The 21,672-nt window shown below is 49.7% G+C and overlaps 4 protein-coding genes across 4 annotated transcripts; 2 read left to right on the forward strand and 2 right to left on the reverse strand.

Moving 5' to 3' along the window:
* Window positions 1-2,681: 2,681 nt before the first annotated feature.
* CTHT_0035460 (1,3-beta-glucanosyltransferase-like protein) lies at window positions 2,682-4,170 on the forward strand (the record flags this gene model as incomplete). The annotated part of the gene is made up of 3 exons (XM_006693913.1): window positions 2,682-3,374; window positions 3,439-3,885; window positions 3,949-4,170. 3 exons carry the CDS (start codon window positions 2,682-2,684, stop codon window positions 4,168-4,170), a joined length of 1,362 nt encoding a protein of 453 aa, XP_006693976.1.
* A 4,239-nt stretch (window positions 4,171-8,409) lies between these two features.
* On the reverse strand, window positions 8,410-10,160 carry CTHT_0035470 (uncharacterized protein; the record flags this gene model as incomplete). Its single annotated transcript, XM_006693914.1, has 12 exons — window positions 8,410-8,450; window positions 8,519-8,540; window positions 8,595-8,639; window positions 8,701-8,891; window positions 8,949-8,991; window positions 9,047-9,131; window positions 9,185-9,404; window positions 9,458-9,518; window positions 9,576-9,615; window positions 9,669-9,692; window positions 9,761-9,940; window positions 10,081-10,160. The coding sequence occupies 12 exons, from the start codon at window positions 10,158-10,160 to the stop codon at window positions 8,410-8,412; spliced, it is 1,032 nt and encodes a 343-aa protein (XP_006693977.1).
* Window positions 10,161-12,640: 2,480 nt separating this feature from the next.
* On the reverse strand, window positions 12,641-13,742 carry CTHT_0035480 (uncharacterized protein; the record flags this gene model as incomplete). The annotated part of the gene is made up of 4 exons (XM_006693915.1): window positions 12,641-13,194; window positions 13,279-13,499; window positions 13,557-13,572; window positions 13,670-13,742. 4 exons carry the CDS (start codon window positions 13,740-13,742, stop codon window positions 12,641-12,643), a joined length of 864 nt encoding a protein of 287 aa, XP_006693978.1.
* A 3,446-nt stretch (window positions 13,743-17,188) lies between these two features.
* On the forward strand, window positions 17,189-17,733 carry CTHT_0035490 (phosphoprotein phosphatase-like protein; the record flags this gene model as incomplete). Its single annotated transcript, XM_006693916.1, has 2 exons — window positions 17,189-17,318; window positions 17,378-17,733. 2 exons carry the CDS (start codon window positions 17,189-17,191, stop codon window positions 17,731-17,733), a joined length of 486 nt encoding a protein of 161 aa, XP_006693979.1.
* Between the last annotated feature and the right edge of the window lie 3,939 nt (window positions 17,734-21,672).

Raw genomic sequence — 21,672 nt, forward strand, 5'->3', positions numbered from 1 at the left:
TGTTCACTTTCATCGTCGATTTGCATGCACACCAGCCGCCACCCCGGGTTGTCGCAGCATCCCCTGGACCCGCTACCTCCATGTCCTTTACACTACTAGCGCCCTAATTCTCATCCGGAGCGTGTTCCGTGTGATCGAATACGTCCAGGGCAATGCCGGTTATCTCATCTCCCACGAAGTCTTTTTGTATATATTTGACACACTTCTCATGGAAGCAGTCATGCTCATCTTTCTCATCTGGTATGTGGATCAGTTGGAGTCGAAGGAGTTGGCCGATAAGGAATATCTTCCAACATCAAGCGACGACAACACCTTCATCCTGGTTGGAAGAAATCCAGAACCCTACAACACTTCGGTTTGAGAGATGGTAACACGAATGAAACCCTTCATCTGCATGGTTATCTGATCACGTTAGGGGGGGAGTGAAATAAGATTCTAGTATCTTGCATCGAAGGCGCCCTGGGACTTCACTCACCATTCGAGAACAGGGCTAGTTACCAGTGGTTAGATAGCTGCATTGCGAAAAATCATCATGAGCTCAAGTAACCTACTATGTGCAGGGCAGAACATGTTCGATGGTTTTGGGATTCTCATTTTGACTCTCTTCCCGTCTCTTCTTACCCAAGCATTCTTTGCTCGAGAATGTCCCCAGTTTCATGCCTCTGTTCACAGCAGCCTAAATGTCCAGGTAAGACGTATTAAAGCTCAAAGCATCTAGCTTCAGACAGCCATCATCCCGTTTAGGAGCATTGGTCTATACCGAACGAGACTCTCACATCTCGATTGTCTCTGAGAATGCAGAAGGCATTTTTAGCCTGGCCACGGTAGCTGCCAGAGCAGAAGATGATTTATCGTTGCGCTTTTCGGATAACTCTGATCACGGGCCCAGGGATGATAGCCTGCATGTTATATGCGAAATTGCCGTTGAAGATACTCAGCATATCATCGATGGTAACGGAGTCAATCACATTGACGGCTTCGGACAGTACGGCACACCACAGACGTTATTCATCGTCCTTTTACATATGGGACAACAAGAACACATCTGACTTTAGGCATGCATTTCAGATGACTGAGAAGGCGACTTGATACTGGATACTCAGGGCGGAAGTTGTTAGGATCTATGGTGGCTCACCAACACACTCCATTGGGACGACGTTCGCAGTGGGTACATCCTCAGCTGAAACAGGTGACCCTATGAGGTAACGGAGTGGATCTGCACGACTTGTACAGCACGTAGTTTACAAGCAGCCATAGGCCCCTCCGATCTTTGGTAAGTCCACTATGACTCCATTAGATGCAGATCTTTTTGTCTGGGGGCAGACTGGTTTCATGTAATTTGGAGCCAAAAGGGAGTCCTCGCAATCGGACAGAGCGATAAGATTAAGAGGAAGAGAGTAGCCGCAAAAGCGGACATGGTCCGTACTTCGTCCCTGCACCTAGGCAGGTACAATGACAAATAGCAGTCTTTAGGTGGCAAAGGCTTTCTTTTAGCAGGTATTTTACGAAGCAGATCACAAGCTGATTTGAGTCTATGTAGTAGGATAGGCACAGAATCATCGTCGTCGTCGTCATTCTTGAGACCTCGAGACTCTTCGAGCCCGACAACCGTCCTGGACAAACAGCAATTTGCGGGGAACAACTGTGTGCCCTTGAGACTTAGCATTCATCTTGGCAGGCTTGGCGTTTATCTCGGGTACGGGGTCGGTTTGCCCGTAACGTCCCAACGGCCATCATTTTTCGCTGTTTTCAGGGGAATGCGTATTGACGATGGATCGTATAAGCCCCCACCTTATGCGCAAAGAGATCCGGGCTGATGATTTTCGTCCCTACTACGGTTGTATTTGCAACGCTTCCATGCTGCATAATCTTATAAGTTACCCATGTCTGCAGGAAAATGCTTCGTATTGAATCAGACAAGTCAGCCAAGTGCAAGCCAACGGATTTGTTGGAGAGAGGAGCATGACGGCGGCCTGCAGTGGTCCTTGGAAAGCACATGATGGCAGTGGGCCCGAGAGCTCGAATGCGCTCACAGGATGCGATGATTGGCAACAGCAGCGGCACTTATTGTTTGGAGTGCGACCCTTTGGTGGAAGAGCCGAGGCCGCAGAGGCCTCGCCGCCTGTTTGGGCGGTGGGACCGCCATTTTAGCATCGAGAAGAAAGGGAGAAATCAGTCAGGAACAGCAGCTCGCCGGCAATCTTGGCGTCGATCTTGGCAGACGCAATGTTGCCGCTTCCGCCTGTCTTTGTTTCTTGGATCTTCTTGGCAGGTGGCTATGCACCCGGTCGGCGCCTGGAGCCCCTGGCGTCCGACCCGGGTTGGCCCAGGGATGCCCCAGGATCAGATCTGAAAGTGCCGGACCCGGCTGTTTTTTTTTCCCCATCCAACCCTCCTGACAGCGCCTTTCTCTGTTCCTTCCTCTCTCCTCACCTCGGTCTCTCCAAACCCTCCGATTTCTCTTCCTTTTCTCAGTCGATCGCTGCGAGGATTTGCTTTTTGTCTTCTTGATCAAGACGCCCAGTTCACTCGTTTGTTGGGCATTTACAGATCACGACTTCGTGTTTTGTTCGTAACATCTCGTTTAATCGCGGTGTTTGCACCCACCTTGTCTTCTTTCTACGACGTCGATCACTCCCAGCAGCTTGTCCAACCAACGTCCCACGTCCCCATTGCTCACAATGAAGTCCCTCGCCCTGGTGTCTGCTCTGGCGGCTACGAATGCCGTCCATGGCAGTCTGGCTGCATCTGTGCGACACAAGCCTCGCGCTGAAATCGAGCCCATCACCATCAAAGGCAATGCCTTCTTCCAGGGCAACAAGCGCTTCTACATCCGCGGCCTTGACTACCAGCCCGGTGGCTCCAGCGCTAACGTCGACCCTCTCGCCGACCCAAAGATCTGCCTTAAGGACATCGAGAAGTTTAAGAAGCTCGGTATCAATGTCATCCGCGTCTACTCGACCGACAACTCCAAGGACCATGATGAGTGCATGAATGCCCTTGCCGATGCGGGCATCTACGTCGTCCTTGATGCCAACAACCCGCTGTATTCCATCAATCGCAATGATCCCCATGGCTCCTACAACACCCCGTACTTGCAGAGCGTCTTTGCCACCATCGACGCCTTTGCGAAGTACCCCAACACCATGGCCTTCTTCTCCGGTAACGAGGTCATCCACGATCTCAAGAATACCACCCTGACCGCCCCTTATGTCAAGGCGACCGATCGCGACATGCGTGCCTATATCAAGGCTCGCGGCTACCGTAAGATTCCTGTCGGCTACTCGGCCGCCGATGTGAGCACGAACCGCATGCAGACCGCCCATTACTTCAACTGCGGTAGCGATGAGGAGCGCAGTGATTTCTTCGCCTTCGTATGTGCTACTACTACCCTCCATCAGTGTAGTTATGACTCGAGATAGCTGACACCCTATGCAGAACGACTACTCGTGGTGCACCAGTGACTTTGTCACTTCTGGTTGGAACAAGAAGGTCGAGGCCTTCAAGGACTATGGCATTCCCATCTTCCTCTCAGAATACGGCTGCAACCACAACAAGCGCAACTTTGGCGAGCTCGAGTCCCTCATGCATCGCAACATGACTTCTGTCTACTCGGGCGGCCTCATGTACGAGTACAGCATGGAGGAGAACAAATACGGCATTGTTCAGATCAAGGGCGGTGAGAAGGGCAGCAAGGACCAGACTGGCGAGCGTATCGAGCTTGAAGAGTTCGCTGCCTTTGCCAATGCCCTCAAGAAGTATCCTGCCCCGGATGACGATGGTGGCTACAACCCCGTGAGCAAGGCCTCCGCCTGCCCGCCTGCCGATGACCATTGGGATGTGCACACTGAGAAGCTTCCGGCCATGCCAGAGGGCGCTCGGAAGGTGAGTACTAAGTCTTGTTCCACTCTCCCGTTTGCACAAAGCCATGCTGACTCGGTTGACTAGTTCCTGAAGGAGGGCGCCGGCAAGGGTCCCGGCCTGAATGGCCCTGGCTCTCAGTGGGCTGTTGATCAGGCCTCCAGCAGCACTCCTGGTACCTTCGAAGATTCAGACGGCAGCAGCGATTCCAGCGACTCGGATGAGAGCGCTGCCGTCCGTGGCACGGTAGGATACGCCGCTTTCGTTATCTCCGGCGTTGCCATGCTGCTTGGTGCTCTTGCCTGGTAAATTATTTTCCGTCGCACACCCATTGGTTTTGGTAGCGGTGTTTCTTGGGATAAATTATCGGATAAGTAGGTCAAGTACAATGCTGGTTGTGTTCTTAGAGGCTCACGGTTATTGTTGGGTTTGTCAGCGTCTTGTTTAGAACGCTTGGTCTTCATCCAGGAAAAATACATTTGCTTCTTTAATGCTAACTGCCAGTCTTTGTCAGCTTGGGATTGTTCTAACTACTGTTAAGTAAATGTTACGGCAATTGAACCTACTTTTACTCTCTCCCATCCAGTTTGAACGTCTTAAGAGTCGTGCTCCTGCTGTTCTTCCCTCATGTGGTTTACTTCACCTTTGTCTGCCGGACTTGACTTGCGGTCCCTCCCGGGCTCATCCTCAAGTCCTCAGGACAGTTCACTTGCCATGAGCATAGGTCCATGCTAACCTGTGTTTCCAAACAAGACAAACTTCACGGTGCCGATCGTGGCCAAAGCTTGAGTAGGGCTGATTGCATTGCTCACTAAAGTTCTGAAATCCTCGATAACCCTTGAAGACTTCTCTTGCATCTTGACGTCATTGATAGCTGTGATGTAGATAAGCCTCGCTTTTTTTTCTGGTTGCACAACGGATCTAACTAATTAGGCAATTAAACCAAAAAACTGCCACCTGCGGATCATATATTGACTGTTGGTAGCCCAGCGCCGTCATCGCCATACATCTCGCAACAGCCTCTTCGAGGTGTCTTGTTATCTTCTGGTTCAAAGTATCCGGGATCTCGTAAGCATCAGTAAGATGGCGTTGATCATGTGATCATGCCGCAAACGGATTGAGAAGATGAAGGAGAGAAGTGGGAGGGGCGTGAAATATTGTCAGTCCTTTTGTGCGTCCCGTCTGCTCCGTCCAGGGGAACTAGGCGCCCATTGACAAACTCTAGTCCAGTCGTTCCGCGCCAAGATTGATCAACAAGCCTTCAAGCAATGATTTGACTCTGTGACTGTAGATTGAATCCAAGAGAAGAAATCGGTCGAAGTTGCGTTGTTTCTCAACTGTTGGGTCAGCATACTCCAGGGCGTTCAGGAGTACATGGCAGCTAAGAACGATTATAAGCTTTTGGTGAGATTGGCGCGAAGTAGTGCAGAGGGGTACGGGCAGCATCACCAGCACGGCCCGTCTTGCTGTTCTTAGTGAGCCCAACGGAACTCTCGAAGACGCGATCACTGTTGTCTATGAGCAAGAACTCGTCACTGGGGTCCAATGGTGTGTAAATGGCCATGTAGTAGGCCTCTCTATGCAAAAAGTACCAGAAAGCGTCATCCGGGTGCAATAACTTGGCCAGTCTAGTTCCCCAGTTTCTCTCCAATCCAGGATCGAACTCGATGACTGATGTTGTGGCTTCAGTGACCTCTTGAGACGACGACGGGCTATACGTTCCTGAAGACCCTTATCTTCCTCACTGTATTCTTTTCAGTGTTTGGTGAAAGAAGCGTCTGCGTAAAGCATCTTCACGGTACGGAAGAAAGAGATAATTGCGAGCAAGATCCCTCTCCTGTCTGGCAAGACAGATTGCTCTCTCGATGTTCCTCATGCATCTTCCTTATATTTCAAAGTACCGTGCTTGTACTGACTTCTAGCTTCAAAAAAATAGTCTTGATCTCCGGCTGAAACCCCGGGAGTTGATGGGGTCGTCGTACATGCTCATTTGGCCAAGAATCCGTGCGCCATCCTTCCAACAGATCTTTGGGGCTCAGCATGTAAACTCGAGTGGCAGACAACAGGGTCTCCAGAAAATATTCCCGTTTCATAGTTGCAGTGACGATCTTCGGACTTCCTGAACCCCACGCTATCAGGGCCATGTGGATATGAGATGTTCCTGAGGAGAAATTGAGGAACGAAGTGTTGAGATTGTGGTTTTCCCGAAACTGCCATCGGGAGCCTGGTAGGACTTTACAGATAGGAAGTTGCAGCAAGCCACTCAGTCTTCGCTGAGAAGAACCTCAGCAAGCTATCAGAGTGGGTAGATGCTGGAGGCCACAGGCAGTAAGTAAAAACGGGGTACTATGCTTTGACGCTTGAAAGTATAGGCAATAGCTGCCAAGGCGAAGTTAGCAGAACTTATTGGCAACATTCGTGTTGTACGGATTGAATTGGCTACCAGACCCAAAATGCTACGGATCATGATTTTCAGTGTAGGAATTTGCAAACTCTGTCATGACATTAGAACTTTGCAAGCCCTTTGTCCAAGATCCCAGCTACATAGAGCGGTGCTATCTTCCTGACTTTTCGAAACAATTGCTTATAGACTCTTTCTAATGTCCAATAATGTTCAAAGGGATGATTCAACTCTGGCCAGAAGCAAGGACTTTTATGATGGTCTTGTTGACTCTTCGCATGGCAGTGACTTCATCACAGTCTCTCAATAAAATGTCTCGATGGTTCTAGTTTGGATTACTCGCATTTCGGCTGACAAAATCTGAGTACATATTTTCATGATCACTGGAAGGCCTCGCTTGCTGGCACAGTGAAGATAATGCCAATTAGGACAAAGACCATCTGCGTATCAATATGCTAGCAATTACTAGAAGAATTTTAACTCACGTTCCCCATCGATCCAGTTTGGTACCAGTTACATTTCCAATCCTCATTTTCACAACTCTCATTTTTAAAAGTACATTTGCCAGAACCCTATGTTCAGAGGTGTTCACAACACCAGGACTGACAACAATTAGCATGAAAGTGGAATCAATAGTTGCATGAGAGCTCAGATGTTGGCACAGAGCAACTCTTTTGAGAACCCCACCCTGCCCATAACAAGCATTTATTCTAAGGAGATTAAGTAAGTTATAATTTACCGTGAACTTCTGAGGTATATAACACCCATCTAACTTTTCCCAGGTATGTCACGGCCGTTGAAAACGATCTTGGAGGAGGTCAAAAATGCCCCTGGGCACAGTATGTCTCCAAACTCCGATGATTACTCGTACACTACTGCTCAACTCTGCAAAGTGCCAGCATGGGTTCCTAAGGAAGCGGGTGCCATTCTAATCTGTCGATGGAACTTGTGAAGGGGATTAATCCCAAAGAGCTCGGTTGTGAAACTTCATCATTGGGAGCGGAACTTGATTTACCGTACATATTGTTCAACGTAACATGCATGAAATAGAGACTATGGGTCATCTTAGAACTGTTTAGCTTACCTAGAACCAGTGACCACCACCAGTCAGCAATGCGCATATTATGATCAATGGAGGCGTGGCAATTAACATCCCAAATTGAGTACAAGGTGTACTTCAAATGCCGCCAACTAGGAATACCATGATGAGTCTCTATCATACACAGAAATCATTGGTCATGTAATTTTTACGTTGTTGCAATGTGCCATTGACATAGATCGTCCAAGATGTCCCTATGCAAGACTTGTTCGAACATGTCGGGTGTGGAGTTCAGGGGGTAAACCCTGAGCAAAACAATTCGTTGCCAGGGTAACGGAATATGGAGATCCCTTCCCAGGTGTTCACTGACAGGTATCATTAGCGGAAACCAAACAACAAATGATGAGGCAGTTGTTCGGATCGGAAGGAAGATTTGGAAAGATATGATGAGGACTTGAGCTGTTGTCAACGACGATACCACTCCATAGGCCCCATTTTGTTAGCACGAACAACAACTTTGGCATCAACTGTTGTAACAGTCAATGTGTAATGTTAGTTTATTAGGATAAATTAAGGTTATAGGAACTAGTGAAGTTGTTACGAACCACAAACGGTGACCGTGAAACAGTCTGTTAGCATTTCACTTACTCTTTAAGCCCACTTGGACTGAGGACAAAAGAGCAGGAAGAAAAGGTCCCTTGGGTAATGCATACATAATCCGGTGTAAGAACCAAGAACGCTGTGAAACGATTTGGTAATCATTCGACCTCAGTTAAGCCAGTAGGAATGCAATATCCAAACTGTTGTGCCTTTCCAATGGCATCTGTTTCCTTTCAGTAGCGAGTACAGGGTTCTCCAAAGAAAATTTAAGTGCAACAACGCATCAACAGAAGTAGGGCCATGCCTGCAGCATAGCTCTTGAAGTTTCCATCGCTAAACTCCTACCCATACCATGCATATACGCGCTTCTGCCAATGAAAACCCAAACCACTCCCAACACACCGGATAACCTCTTCCCGAAAGGTCCTGTTTTCCTATCCTTGCTTCAGAATATCATTCCTCGTACATTCTCTACTTAATAGGATGAGTAGCTGCAGAATGTGCAGACTTAGACTGGGGCGTGAGTGAACAGATAGGACACCGATTCACCTGTGGGTCAGAGAGTCAATATATGATTACATCTACTGCATGGAGTCTCGGGGGAACGGAAGTGGTACCGTTGTGAGTACGGCGGATGGCCTATTGACACTGTTAGTGAGATGCGCTGCATGAAAAGCGGATAGGGACACATACCTCTGCGATAGTGGGGCTGATATCAATGACCCGAATCTTGGGGCACTATACACTGTCAGCACACACATCGATACAGCCGGGGATCAGAGATCTTGAGAAATCGTACCCGCTCCAATTTGTCACCCAGCGGGACAGTGTTCGTGACAACAAGTGCTTCCAGAACGCTGTTGTTCAGGGTTTCGATGGCATTTCCAGAAAGAATACCATGGGTAACTAGCGCAAGGACCGACTTTGCACCATGCTCCTTGAGTACCGCGGCTGCCTTAACCAGAGTACCACAAGTGTCCGCCATGTCATCTGATATCCGTCAGTTTACATGATACAGACCAGGACGTGCATTTCAATGTCACTTACCAACAAGAATAGCAACCTTGTCCTGAACATTTCCGACAAGAACCTGACATGATTTCGTTAGCGATTTGGTCCCCAACAGCAGAGGCAGAGCAACACACCATGCGGCCGACAACATTGGGCCTGGGACGTTCCTTATGGATTAGGGCGAAGGCAGTGTTCAGGTGGTCAGCAATAGAAGTAGCACTTACAGCATTGTTAGTAAGAGTCTTTGTCAGCAAATCGTTGGGGTTACTCACCGCTTGGCACCACCAGCATCAGGGGAAACAATGACACAATCCTCAGGTTTGAAGTTCTCCCTGATATACCGGAGGAACGAAGGTTCAGCATACAAGTTGTCCACTACGGAGGAGTCAGCACGGTCCAAGACCAAGAGTGTCAGAAGAGACCGGGTGGCCATACCAGGGACACTGAAGAAGCCTTGAATCTGGGACGCATGAAGGTCGACAGTGATGATATCTGAGGCCAATCTTAGCAGAGCACGCACACATTGGATGAACCTTGTGGCATACGATTGGCACCAGCGGTCTGTAACATGTTCGCGACTAGCCGGGCACTGATAGGAGCTCGAGACTAACCAGCAAGTCAGTACAGAGCCAATTCATATAGGGACAGGTAAGCGGAGCATACCTTGTCCTTTTTGTCCTGACGAGCATATGGGAAGTTCGGACTAGAGCAAGAATTAGTTCGGGTCCTTGTTGCTGGTCGACGCTGCGCCCTTACATGACCGCCGTTATCCTCCTAGCACTGCCAAGATGTCAGCGACATAGATCTCGCCTAAATAAAGCAAGGAGAAGGCTGCGCGTTTAACGGACCTCGCAGTTCTGCATGCCGAGATCATGATCAATAGCTCCATCAACCCCTCGTTGACGTCGCCAGTGGCGGTGGATTGCACAATGAAGACATCTTCGTCGCGGACGGACTCGCCAACGGTGAAGGAGGTTTCCTGGTTTGAGTAATTCAGAGAGATTGTCCTAGCAACCTCAATACCGAGCCTGCATTGAAAAATCGTGTTAGCGGATGATGCAAAAAAACTAGATTGTCGCGAGTGATTTTTCCGGACAAGGTGCGACAGACATCTGTGCCGCTTGAAGAGAAGGGAACATGTGGGCGAGTTGGCTCGGCGCCGACATACCGCTTTGCGATCTTCTCACTGAGCTCGGGGTGGCTGCGGCCACTGATCAGCTTGATCTCGTTTGCCATCTCGGCGGACATGGTGAAGAGAATCAATGGGAGGGGCCCGTCGGACGACAGGACCGCTCAAGTTTTCTCTGGCAAGCTGCTTTGTCCTGCAGGTGCAGCGTTATCAGCGTGTTAGCGGGGAACCCAGCTGCGGGGCAGTGACATGGGCGACGGCGCGTACTGGGACAGAAGGCGTCAATGGATTTGATCGCGACGGACGACACCTCGAAGACCAGAATGGAAGAGAAGAGGATGCCGGAGGCCAATTACACGTTGTACGGCGCACCGGCAGCAATCGGAAACAAACTTGCCCCTATAGCCGCAGAAAAAGTTGAAAAGAAAAATTAGTGGAGATCCTCCAGTCCGCGCTTCCCAGGTACCGGGCCAGTGTACCCACTAGCGGCGCAGCCGAGCCGTTTCCGAAACAAACTGCAGGCATATCGATAAGAGTGCCAAGACAGCGGCGTTGCACGTGAACGTGTTCTTGGCACAGAGAATGCAGACAGCAGGGTCGCTGCGACGCTGGCTAACACCGACTGACGCAGGACAACCGTGTACACACCTTCGCTCAGGTGAGTCTTTACGGAAAGAAAAAAAAGGGAACAAGATACAGCTGTCATGCCATTCTGGCAGGACACGATTAACACAATTCCGGCGTTAAAATCTCCCGTACGCCTGCCCTCAGAGGCATTAATGCTCTTTCAGGCCCGGTGCATTGCATCCATACTCAAGACTTATCATGAGTTTACGGATAACCCTGGCACACCACACCACTCCTAATAATTCCAGTAAATGCTCAACTGAAACTGGCCATTCCATCATGATCATGATGGGATGTTTCTAAGGCTGTCTCCGTGCAATTGAACATGTGTTTTAGTTAACTTTTCCCAACCTCAACATTGCACCATCCTTCGCTAGGGAATCATTCAGGTCCGCTTCTGCTGCTGGCTCAGAGATTTGAGTCCTTTCAATTTTTCATCCTCTCTGTTCTTAATGGTTGCACCGTGCTCCCTGCTGCTCCCCACAAACCTCCCATGATTTTGTTTATGGCGAGCGCTTCCCCTACCAACACCCCATCCATCTTTTCGCCCTCCATCCAAGTCCGTGGTCCGCTGAAAAGCCTTTCTCTTTAGACCAGGTAGCTGCACACTACTATCCCGGAGCGTCCTTTTCCCGCTTTACAATGGATAACGGCGACTCTGCTTGTCACATTCCCATCGTTCTGACCAAGGAATTCGCTAGATTGGCGATTCTCACTAGCCTTAGAGTGCTCCTCCGCTTAACCACACATTTACTCCATCTAGGACGATCGGCAGGATCCGGAACGGCGGTTGGTGTGATCAGGCCAGGGAAAGTGGCGGACACGATTGCGTACGGCGCTATGTGAATATCCAGTGCCCTCAGCGCGATATTCCCAGATCATCCAACCATCGCGGCCGTGGCGCTCATCGAGGAAAGCCACGAGGCGATCCAAAGGATTTCAATAGGCCTGGAGAGGATACGCTCGAGAAAGACCAAATCTGTTGAACGCAATGTTAGCAAATGGTAGTCCTCTTTCAATGTATTCTTGTGCTGAGCAAAAACAAAAGCAAGCTGCTAGTGGCCGAAAGGGGCATACAGACGTTGCGATAATGTTTGAAGTCACGTAGCACAACTCAAGGTTTGCGGTTGAATCTCTTACTCGTGGGCTTGCAACAATTTAACGGAGGAGTGAAGACAATGTATGTCACCTATAATCCATATGGGAACCCGCATGATATGAGGTCGAACCGATGGAAGCCAGTGCGGCGTTGTAGGCTGTGGCGGGAGGCAGCGAGTCAAGGGTTGGTAGAAGACCAGATCTCAATGATGTTAAAGCGAGTTTTCAAGGTAGTCCGTGGGTGTGGCTTGTTGGATGCTTGGGTTGAGGCTTGCTCCTGCGCTAGCGACGTCATAGGTGCAAGGAGACGGGTAGGACGTGTCTTGGCAAACACCTGGAAGTGGGTGGCGTGCTGGCTGATGGAGAACCAAAAGCTGCAAGCTCACTCTCAAGAGTCAAAACAGCGTGACTAAACGAGCTGACTGGGGCAAACTCAGTATGGGGGTTTTGTGCCAAGAATAATGGGACTAGGGCATAGCTATGGATGAGGCTATAATACAAATGCGCGGAACAACATTAGGAAGCCTATATTGGTTTTGCTTGGCTTATGCCTCAGACGCTCCGAGATGACCCAAGCCTAGGTGAAATTGTGTTCCTGAGTTCACCACTGCTAGTCCTTCTAGATTCCTGTCTCCCGAGCCAACCCACAATGTCTAGCCTTCTTTCTTTCTCTTTCTTTCTTTCTCGATTGTCACTTATATTGCCCGATAGAGATCTTTATCCATCGTCAATCGACGATTTTAGCCGGAGCTCTGGCTCCCCCAGAAAACCCCATGTTCGAGGTGGACATGCCCTCGAGGCTAAATATCCGTTGTGCGAGCGGAGAGCATTCCTTGTCACAGAGAAGGCCCATGGAAGGAATACGTTCATGCTTTTAGGAGGACTTCTTGGGTGCAGCAACGCCGCTCTCATACTTGTTAAGATCGGTGACAGCGTAGAACTGGCGAGCTGCTGTCTTAACATTATCCCAGACCTGGCGAGCCTGGGGCGGGGTGCCCTGGGCACCGATGAGGTTGTCGATGCGGGCCTCGAGCAGGGCAAAGGCATTCTGGACATGAATGCTCTGGGAGAAGCGGGTGCGCAAGAACGTGGTGTAGATAGCGAAAAGGATCCAGGAGCGACGCTGGAACAGGATCACGCTGAGGATCAGGCGCAGCCACAGCATGATCTCAAGGCGCGCAACCATCGACATGGATGAGTCATAGTACTTCTTGACAAATACGCCAATGGCCTCCGAAGCAGGGTGTTGAGTGTATTGAGGCTTCGCGTTCGGCGAGGCGCCGGCAGGAGCGTTGATCCTTTGAGGAGGGACAAGGGTGGGGATGAGGTTCGCCCGGACGTATGTCGCAACATGGAAAACCGAGTAGATGCCGTAAGGAAGGAGGGCCAGGGGATACTGGGGCATGAACAGCCAAACCAGGGCAAGGACTGCAATGTCGAGTTAGCCAGGTCAGCGAGCTACTGGGGTAAAAGCTTGGTGCTGCAGCTGTGGACCAGTTATGGCAGACATACCAAGATATTGGATGTTCTCATCCCGAAGATAGTCCTTAATTCCACTAGTCTTGACGCCGGTCTTTTGGCGAGCCCGCCATGTCTTGTAGACCACTATTCCATACGTGGCGGCCGCGGCGATGAAGGCGAAACGATAGCAAAACCTGGCCATTCCGCTATAATAATTGAAGCGGATCCAGGAGAACGCATATCGGAAGACACAAAGGAGCAAAAGAGCATGTCTGGCAAGATGGTCGGGTCAGTAGAGCTTTGGAAGCTCTCCGTCGAGCTTCACGTACCCAGAAAACCAAGCGACTACAATTGCGATAAGTGTCAGCTGCCGATACCGTTGAAGCTACAAAGGCCCGATAGAGACAGGAAGGAGCTGCTTAGGGAGCATAAATATACATACACTGCAAGGTTGATGCTAGGCGCTGAAGCCTCTCGGCCAGAGGCACGTCAGCCGACGGTGGCGGCGGAGCCATGGTTGTCGATGATGATGGGGTTGCGATTTCACGCAATCAAAGGAAATGCAAGGAATCGGAACGCTCACGTCGTGAGGTTTGGGGGTTTTTTTCGCTGCGGAGTAGTCTAGGATTGACGCCGTGGAGATGGCTGGTAGCGAGGTTGAAGTCCGGGTGGTGGGCTGCTGGCAAAGTTGGCAGTTAGCAATTGGCAGCGTTGAGATTGGGAAAAGACTCCGTCCAGGTGTCGGGTTGAGTGTCCAGGGCTGGCAGCGAATTTCCCAGGGTTGGCAGTGGGCCAGGCGGCGGCCCCGCTTGGGCTCTCGGTGCCCGGTGAGTCAGTGCGTTGCCTTCGTGGGCGTTGGTTGGATACAATAGGCCAGAGGTCGGTCTGAAAGACCCTTTTGCCTCCAAGTTTTTTTTTTAAAAAAAAAGCAAAAGACGAAAAGAAAATCGAAGTGCCGAGTATAGAGGGCAGACCAAGCTTCACCGGCTAAACTAGCTTGAACAACTGCTGACTTGAAGCACCAGACACTTCACTATCTCGCTGACATCATACTATCAGGACATTGGGTCTCCTCCAAAATCGTTGGGACACGAAATTCACAGCAGACTTAAGGAACCCTAGAAGCCATATGGTTGATAATATGATTCATGTCTTGGTTCTTTTACCATATGGTTGCAGTTGTCGAATCTCACATCAGTTTGTTCTCTTTTCAGTATAACGAGACAAGCACAGATTCCAGACACCCAGATTAGGGACCATATCTCCAAGGATAGATTTACGCACTTGCCGTAACGTCCTTTCCCTTGAAATTCCTTTTTAGTGATGTTGAAGGTTCCTGCAGACATCAGCTAATGCAGCTCCAAGAAAGATCATATGACTGAGCTTCTCTGGTTCATGAATTAAAGGCTTGGTAGGCCCATGAATCCTCTTTGATCACTTTTTTCTCCAGGTATTACTGGGGCTCATGAAATGGATGCATCTTAAAGAGATGAAATGTTCTAATAACAAAGCCTACCAGTACTTAGATAGTGAAGGGAATCATGCTAACCACCAGCACATTCGAGTCCATTGCGCTAAATCCATACCAGGGTTATGCCACATGCTACTATCCTTCCTTTGAACGCCGAGTTTCCTGCTTCTCCAAAACTTCCCAAAACTCCTCCACTTGCCTGGTGGGCTTCCTGTCTCCTAAAGTCTTCTAGTGCATTTGAGTCGAGCCCATTTTCTGCATTCTGTCAAAACCAATTTTCAGTGGTCAAAGGCCAGCCTATGTCATCACGTCTTGCCGCGGGGACAACTTCTATCGGACGTGGTAATTGGTTCCTCGTGGTGTTTTCCAGGGGGCTGGCGAGAATGCTGGCATATACTTGTTCCGCGCTATCTGTCAGCGGGGATGATGCCGTTTTTCGGTGAAAAGCCCTTGGAGAGTCAACAGTGACATGCGACGAAAGCGTTCTTCGAGGTATCCCCCTTGGGAGAGCAACTGGCGTGAGCAAACGAGTTGGGGGAATAGGGGGAACTGATGGTCGTAAAGGCCAGTTTATTGTGCCTTCGCGAGCGACAGTTGTGGGAGTTTCCGTGGAGCCAGTTATTACCGGATCAAGATCCTGTTGCGGTTCTTGTTCCAAAGACCGGTCTTGTGGACTCGGATTCTCTTTGATGATATAGCTCACAATTGCTCGATCCAAGGCTTCATTGACTTCTTTGACGTCCAGTTCTTGCTTGCACTTCCTTGCTTTGCGGAAGCGAATAAACATCCAGAAGAAAACCAGAGTCAGCAACGAAGATCCGACCCCAGATATGACAATTGCAACAATAACAAGCGGCGTAGGCAGATTTGGCCTCATGTCCACACCCTCTTTTGAATTATGATGTGGATCTGTAACCGTCCCCTTGTTGACACTTCTTGAAAGTCCCGCGTTTGTGATAAGTAGGACGCAAGAGAGGATTTTTGATGCTTCAGTGCAATATTTCTAAGGTCGTTGAGGAATTCGGGATCTGAACGGCTATCGGGTTGGTGAGCTCTTTGTTAACTTAGTGCAGACTGTGGCAGGCAAGTATTGTGTGCACAGGTGCAAGAGCCGACAGGATTAATTCGTCCAAGAACCATGCGTGTGGTGTGGATCTTGAATGTGTGAAAGATGACAAGAAACTAGGATATAAGATAATCGCTTGTATTCCTCACCTGTTCAAAAGGAAGCCCTATGGCTTCGATCAGCGGTGGATCTGCTCACTCTGGGATCCCGACGCCTTTGGTGGTAAACATGTGGATACCAGTGTGGCAAGAGAAAAAGACATTTTGCGGGCTTCGTTCTTCTTCTTCTGAAAATATTATACTCTGGACATCCTAGCATGGTGTCTCCAAGTGTTCGAGAAGAGGAAGACGAAGGTAAGCAAACTTGATGAAGTGCAAGACGTTGATGGCCGCTGATATCGGACTGTACAAGACCTTGAATAGGAAAAGTTGATCAATGGGATTCCCTAATACATCATCATACAAGAAACTTAGCGATAAGATGAACAAGTCATGAACCAAACGCATGACACTTAAGTACAGTATCCATTGCCCTTAAGGTCAGCTCCCCATCGTTGGATCCATAACGATCAGACCCGGAGGTACCGAGCCAGCGATCTGCACAAAGATACTCCCCAATGAAGAGCAAACCTTCTGGACGAATCGATGGCTTACTTGCGTCTGATCTAGAGGACCAAGGGAAGATTGTCAGTGTGTCAGAAATGCCAAGCAGGATGGGATGATACGTGACGGTATAGATTTAACAGTCACCCCGTGATTCGTGACTACGGATGTCCTGGAAACGCGGAGAGAGAGAGGGGAAAGTTGTCGTGAGTGGCAAGTCCATGCAATACCAATGACTCGCGTCCGCCATGAACCGGACTATGCCCACAGGCCTGCATGCCATGCGTCAATATAGACGAGGACTCTTTCCATTCCTGGTCACTTGAACGCAAGGAAACCGCCAACGTGAGAGGCAGTTGTGGCAAATAAGGGTGCAAAATTCAAATGTGGCTTTCAAATTGCATTCGACACCGTATGCCGGCGGAGGTGGTGAGGTCTGGATAAGGTTAGTGAACATGCTCAGGAAATCTCGGCAGCGCAGCCGAGATCCTCTGGCTCTTTTGCCTGACTGTTGGTGCCAGCTGTTCGAGCCTTGCTACCAGCTGTCTAACGGCTTTGGAGTGGTAGTTTCTGGGTCCACTTTGGTTCGAATTGGGTCCTTGAGGGCTGGCTCCACCCAACGGAAATGGTGCCTGTTCCTGCGCTGTTCCAGAATCTCCGTCGAAGGGTGAGACAAGCTTCTGCCCAAAAAGCCGGACCAAGCCTAGACGTAGCAGCGACATCACGTCAACCGCATGTGCTCAACACCTGGTTGCTGTCAATACACGACACTTTATTTCATTTTATCGGCATATCCCAAACACACATAATCAGCCCACCAGAATGGCCACAATCGGCACGCTCCAACGGCTGTCCGCCACCTCTCTCTCTAAGCTTATCCTAGCTGCCCAAGAGGCTGCTGCTGCGGGTGACTCCACACCATCTTTGGCTATTATCGATGTGCGGGACGATGGTACGTACATGTAACATCAGCGTGATCATATGCTGATGCTGATACTTTCTTCTCTCCAGACTACATTGGCGGGCACATCAAGGGCTCGCAAAATGTGCCCTCTCGCACTCTCGACGCCATGCTCCCTACTTTAGTGCGTCAGCTGCAAGATAAGGACACAGTCGTCTTCCACTGCGCCCTGTCTCAGCAGCGAGGGCCATCTGCAGCCTTGCGCTACTTGCGCGAGAGGGAACGCCTGCTCCCGACCTGGAATGCTAGAGCTCGAGAAGGCGACGACGATGCTCCCAAGCCAAAGGAGCAGAAGGTCTATGTCCTCGATCGCGGATTTGTAGGCTGGCAGGAGTTATTTGGCACCGATGAACGCCTCACGGAAGGGTACCGTCCGGAGCTCTGGAAGGATGGTTATTGGGGCTGATGCCCACCATGATCTTGACTCGCAGCTTTGTGCTTTATGGTGGGAACACATCAGTTGATGGCTCGTTCCTACAGGATGGCGTTGTTATTTTCTAATCTGCTTCGATGATACCGATACACCTTAAGATTATGTCTGCCTAGGTTCAGGATACCTTGGTGTCTCAGCTCCTAATCGTTGCTTTTGCAAGGCGATCCTTTCGTCTACTCACACTTTTGCTGACCCGAGCACCAGGGCTTGCCTCACCAGCAACCATCCTCGATCCCGTGCACTCCCCTTTATTAATCACGATCCTTGACTGATTCGAGTCTCGAATCTGTCCTCGAACCCATCTTTTCCTGCTTCGGGGGTGTGAGACCTTGCAGCGCTTCATCAACCGCTTGGCATCCTTTGCAATGTGCCTACAAGGTCGAGAAAGAATGGATTGCCCGTCATTGCACCAAGTTACCGAGCCGTTCAGAGAGCATGATAGCTTGACACACGTGTTTGCACCAACATGGCAGTATCCACGCCTCTTTGCTAGCCCATCAATTTTGCTTTGGATGCTCTCAAAGAGAGCACGATTGCCGAATTGTGCACTACACGCCGTGGGCTTCTTGTGTGTCGCTGCTAACCCAGAGACGCTCTTCCTAAGGGGCCGATTGACTGCCAATACGATTACCTCAGCTTCCTGCGTTCGGCATTCAGTCCTTGCATTTATCATTTGGACATGCTGGTCTTTAAGCACAGGACGCAAGCAACCGAGTTGTCTGCTGGTAAATGCGGGTTGTGCATCGTCGATATTGTATCCTTGTGCCGACGGCTGCAGGTATCCCGCGGTATCCATCCATGTCTGCTTTATCAAAATTAACCATTGAACAGGCATCTCTTAGGCCATTCTGATGAGCTTACTACGGCAGCAACAAAAGCACCAACAGAGAGGACCGTGAGTATAGTGTGCATACCGGTAGTATGTGGTAATGTGACCTTAGGAATGACGAAGGGGGTGGATAGTCGGTTGCTTGTTGTTTAGTCTTTGTCCGGGTCAGGATCAGACCATGCAGTACGCATCTATCATCCATTATATCGTCAACATTACCAAATCTGAAAAGGAGAAAGCGTCAGTTTTGTTGCAGAAGGCATTCCTGATGATGTTCTTATCACATGCTGTCTGCTATATTAACACTTCGTGTCCCTTCATTTAGCCAAGGCAGCTGCAAGCCATCTCTCAGTGGTTTCTCTAGCTCTATTGCCGGTTTTAAGAACCGCAATAACAAAAAGCAAGACCGGTCGTCATTGGCTTAGTGAACCTTCTTTCCTCCAGCCACGCAGTATTGCAAGTCCTGTTGTCGACTGAATGTATGAGTATGGCCATTCACATGAGGCTTGTGGAGCTCCATTTAGGCAACCTCCCTCTTGTCCCCCAAGTGTTCTGTCAACCGCTGGCTGTTCAACTCGATCTCCCCAAATTTGGCCGGCTATCCGACATTCCTATGTGGCCGGTAGTGGTGCCAGGTCCTCCCGAGAATCCGTGTAACTTTCGGATATGCCTGACTTCCGATCGAGACGTCGTCAACGCTTACATGACCAAGGGCTTCTGTGGTCTCAATGCTTCGTTCCGTAGTGGCTTTGACTACGACTGCCCGGATCAGACCCCGGTTGTGGCAACTTCATTATTAGCACGGAAGCTTGTGGGGCTCCTCCCAGGCATACGGAAGATTCATAATTTGCTGGTGTTTTTGATGCGAGCCCTACTTGGCCTCTTGGTTGTTTCGATTCTCGCCGCAGCGCTCTACGAACTGGCTACCGGCAGGCCACTCGATCCGCCCCCCGTTGATCAACTACGACTTGGTCGATTAGTCGAGACTGTTCGTGCGAAACGTCGATTCAATCAAACATCGAACAATACACAGGAAACTCCACAACCTCTCTCTCCCCCTACAGAATTACCGGACTCACTTCAGAACGGCTTATCGAATGGCAAAGCCAAAGCCTCGATTTGAAAGTGCAGTTTCAAGGACTCGCTCACCCAGCCATAATCAGGGGAACCCCTGGCGAAAGAATTCCAAGAACTCTGGCATTCATTGCGCCGATTTATAAGGATGATTCGGACTGCGCTCTTTACTACGAGCTGGGTTGGATCAACGTCAGACTTTGAATCCGAAGCTCTATGATGGAGTTCAATCGAAAAATACTTGATTTTTAAGATACGTGTACGCTGCCCTTGAAGATTATTGGAAGCCGTGGTCAACGTGGGGTAAGCTCTTTTTTTGGAAAGTTGTATCTCGTTTTATCACGTCCGGGAAATAGAGGTTTGTTTCATTGGAGCATATCAGCCATGGAGTCCTCCATTTATCAGACAGGATCACATTACCCGGGGCGCGTTTAAAGTTCCCTTGCTTTATCGAGGTCAAAATTATTAACCACTATTCTATGGTTTTTCATCATTCCGTCCTCGGCCAACAACCGGTGTTGATCAATTCTTCCCTCCCCCCTTGCTCTCTGAATCTCTCGGGGGTTTGCTAATGTCACCCCCAATGGGACTCCATCCTTCCAACCCTTGTTCTGCCAGCCGTGCAGCGTTCATTCTCAAGCTGTCCATATCAGCTGGTATCACACAAATGCCTCTGCCTCGAATTCCTGATTTCCCACTTTCTCCACTGTCGCTTGTGCTGTCACTGTCTCTTTTTCGTTTCTCAGACCAGAGCCATGAGATCCCAAACGTTCCGCCAGAGGAGACGAAGCCAACCCTTTTCTGTCGGCCCTTAGCTTCTCCAACGCCGTTTACGTGAACATCTATTATCCTCGTTCCTAACTTCCGTCGGGCCCTGAGGCAGCAAAAGATAACGAGGAGCTGCTCCCGTAGTTGTGCTACACGTTCAGGAGGGTTGTCACGCTTCAAGACTATGTAGAGGCTGGCAAGAAGAAGAGTCAAGATGGCGAGTGTGGTTGGCAAAGCGATTGCAACTGCGTTGACGTTATTAGTACTCGACTTTGGGAAGCCTTCTTGCTCCAGCTGGTTCTGTTGTGGTTGTGATGATATGGGGGGAGTTGGAGACGCAGCAGACGGGACCGCCCCTGGTGGTGACGACTCTGGGTTGTTCACAACAGGAGGTAAATTGACTGGATCCGGAAGCTTGGTTTGGGGCCGTAGGATGCGAATTCGTGGCCCAGGGAACCGGAGTATGCGAGGCCGCGGGGTCGGAGCATTCGGAGACTGTGAGTTGAGGGGGCGGGCGATATAAAGGGATGCTGACAGTGCCGCGTTCGGGCTTTCATCAAGCTCATCGTTGTTGAAAAGTGTCTCGAGCAGTGGCCATGAAAACTGCCCATCACTTATATTGACTAGTGGCGTACTCATCCCATTGATCGCTATACTTCCATTTCCAAGCATAAGTGGATGAAACTCGGCCTGTATCTGGATCTGAAGTGAGGTTGTAAGAGGAGTTAGGCTGAAAAACAAAGGATTCCATGTTACAGTGAGGGTATTAGTTTGTATCTTCAGCAAGTGCGCTTGTGGATGCAATACTTACTGTTGACCGTGTCTCCTATCCGAAACTGGGCTCCATCTAGCGGAGAACAGAAAGGACTGGTAGCTTGAATGTTGCACATCTCGGGCAGATCACCATAAGCTCAACAAAAAACAAATTAGATATAGCTAGATAGGTGAGACTACCAGAGTCTGGGACGACTAAATGTAGGCATATTGGACAAAAAGACGACAAAAAAACACAAAGGGGTCACAGCAAGGCGACTTGGAAGCAATAGCAAGGTGGAGGAGGTCTAACGCAGTCAATAGATATAGTGTGTTGAGTGACTGTTCTCCTCAGTTCTTTTAAATATGCCAGAAAAAGCGATAACGGTGCCCCTATGCTGCCCATGTTGCAGCCTTTCTCATACTTCCAATGGTCTGCATATTCCACGCCCAAGCGCGTGGTTTGGCGGTTTCACCAGAGCAAGTTC

This window comes from Thermochaetoides thermophila (genome assembly GCF_000221225.1).
Source record: "Thermochaetoides thermophila DSM 1495 unplaced genomic scaffold scf7180000011816, whole genome shotgun sequence".
Lineage (NCBI taxonomy): Eukaryota > Fungi > Ascomycota > Sordariomycetes > Sordariales > Chaetomiaceae > Thermochaetoides > Thermochaetoides thermophila.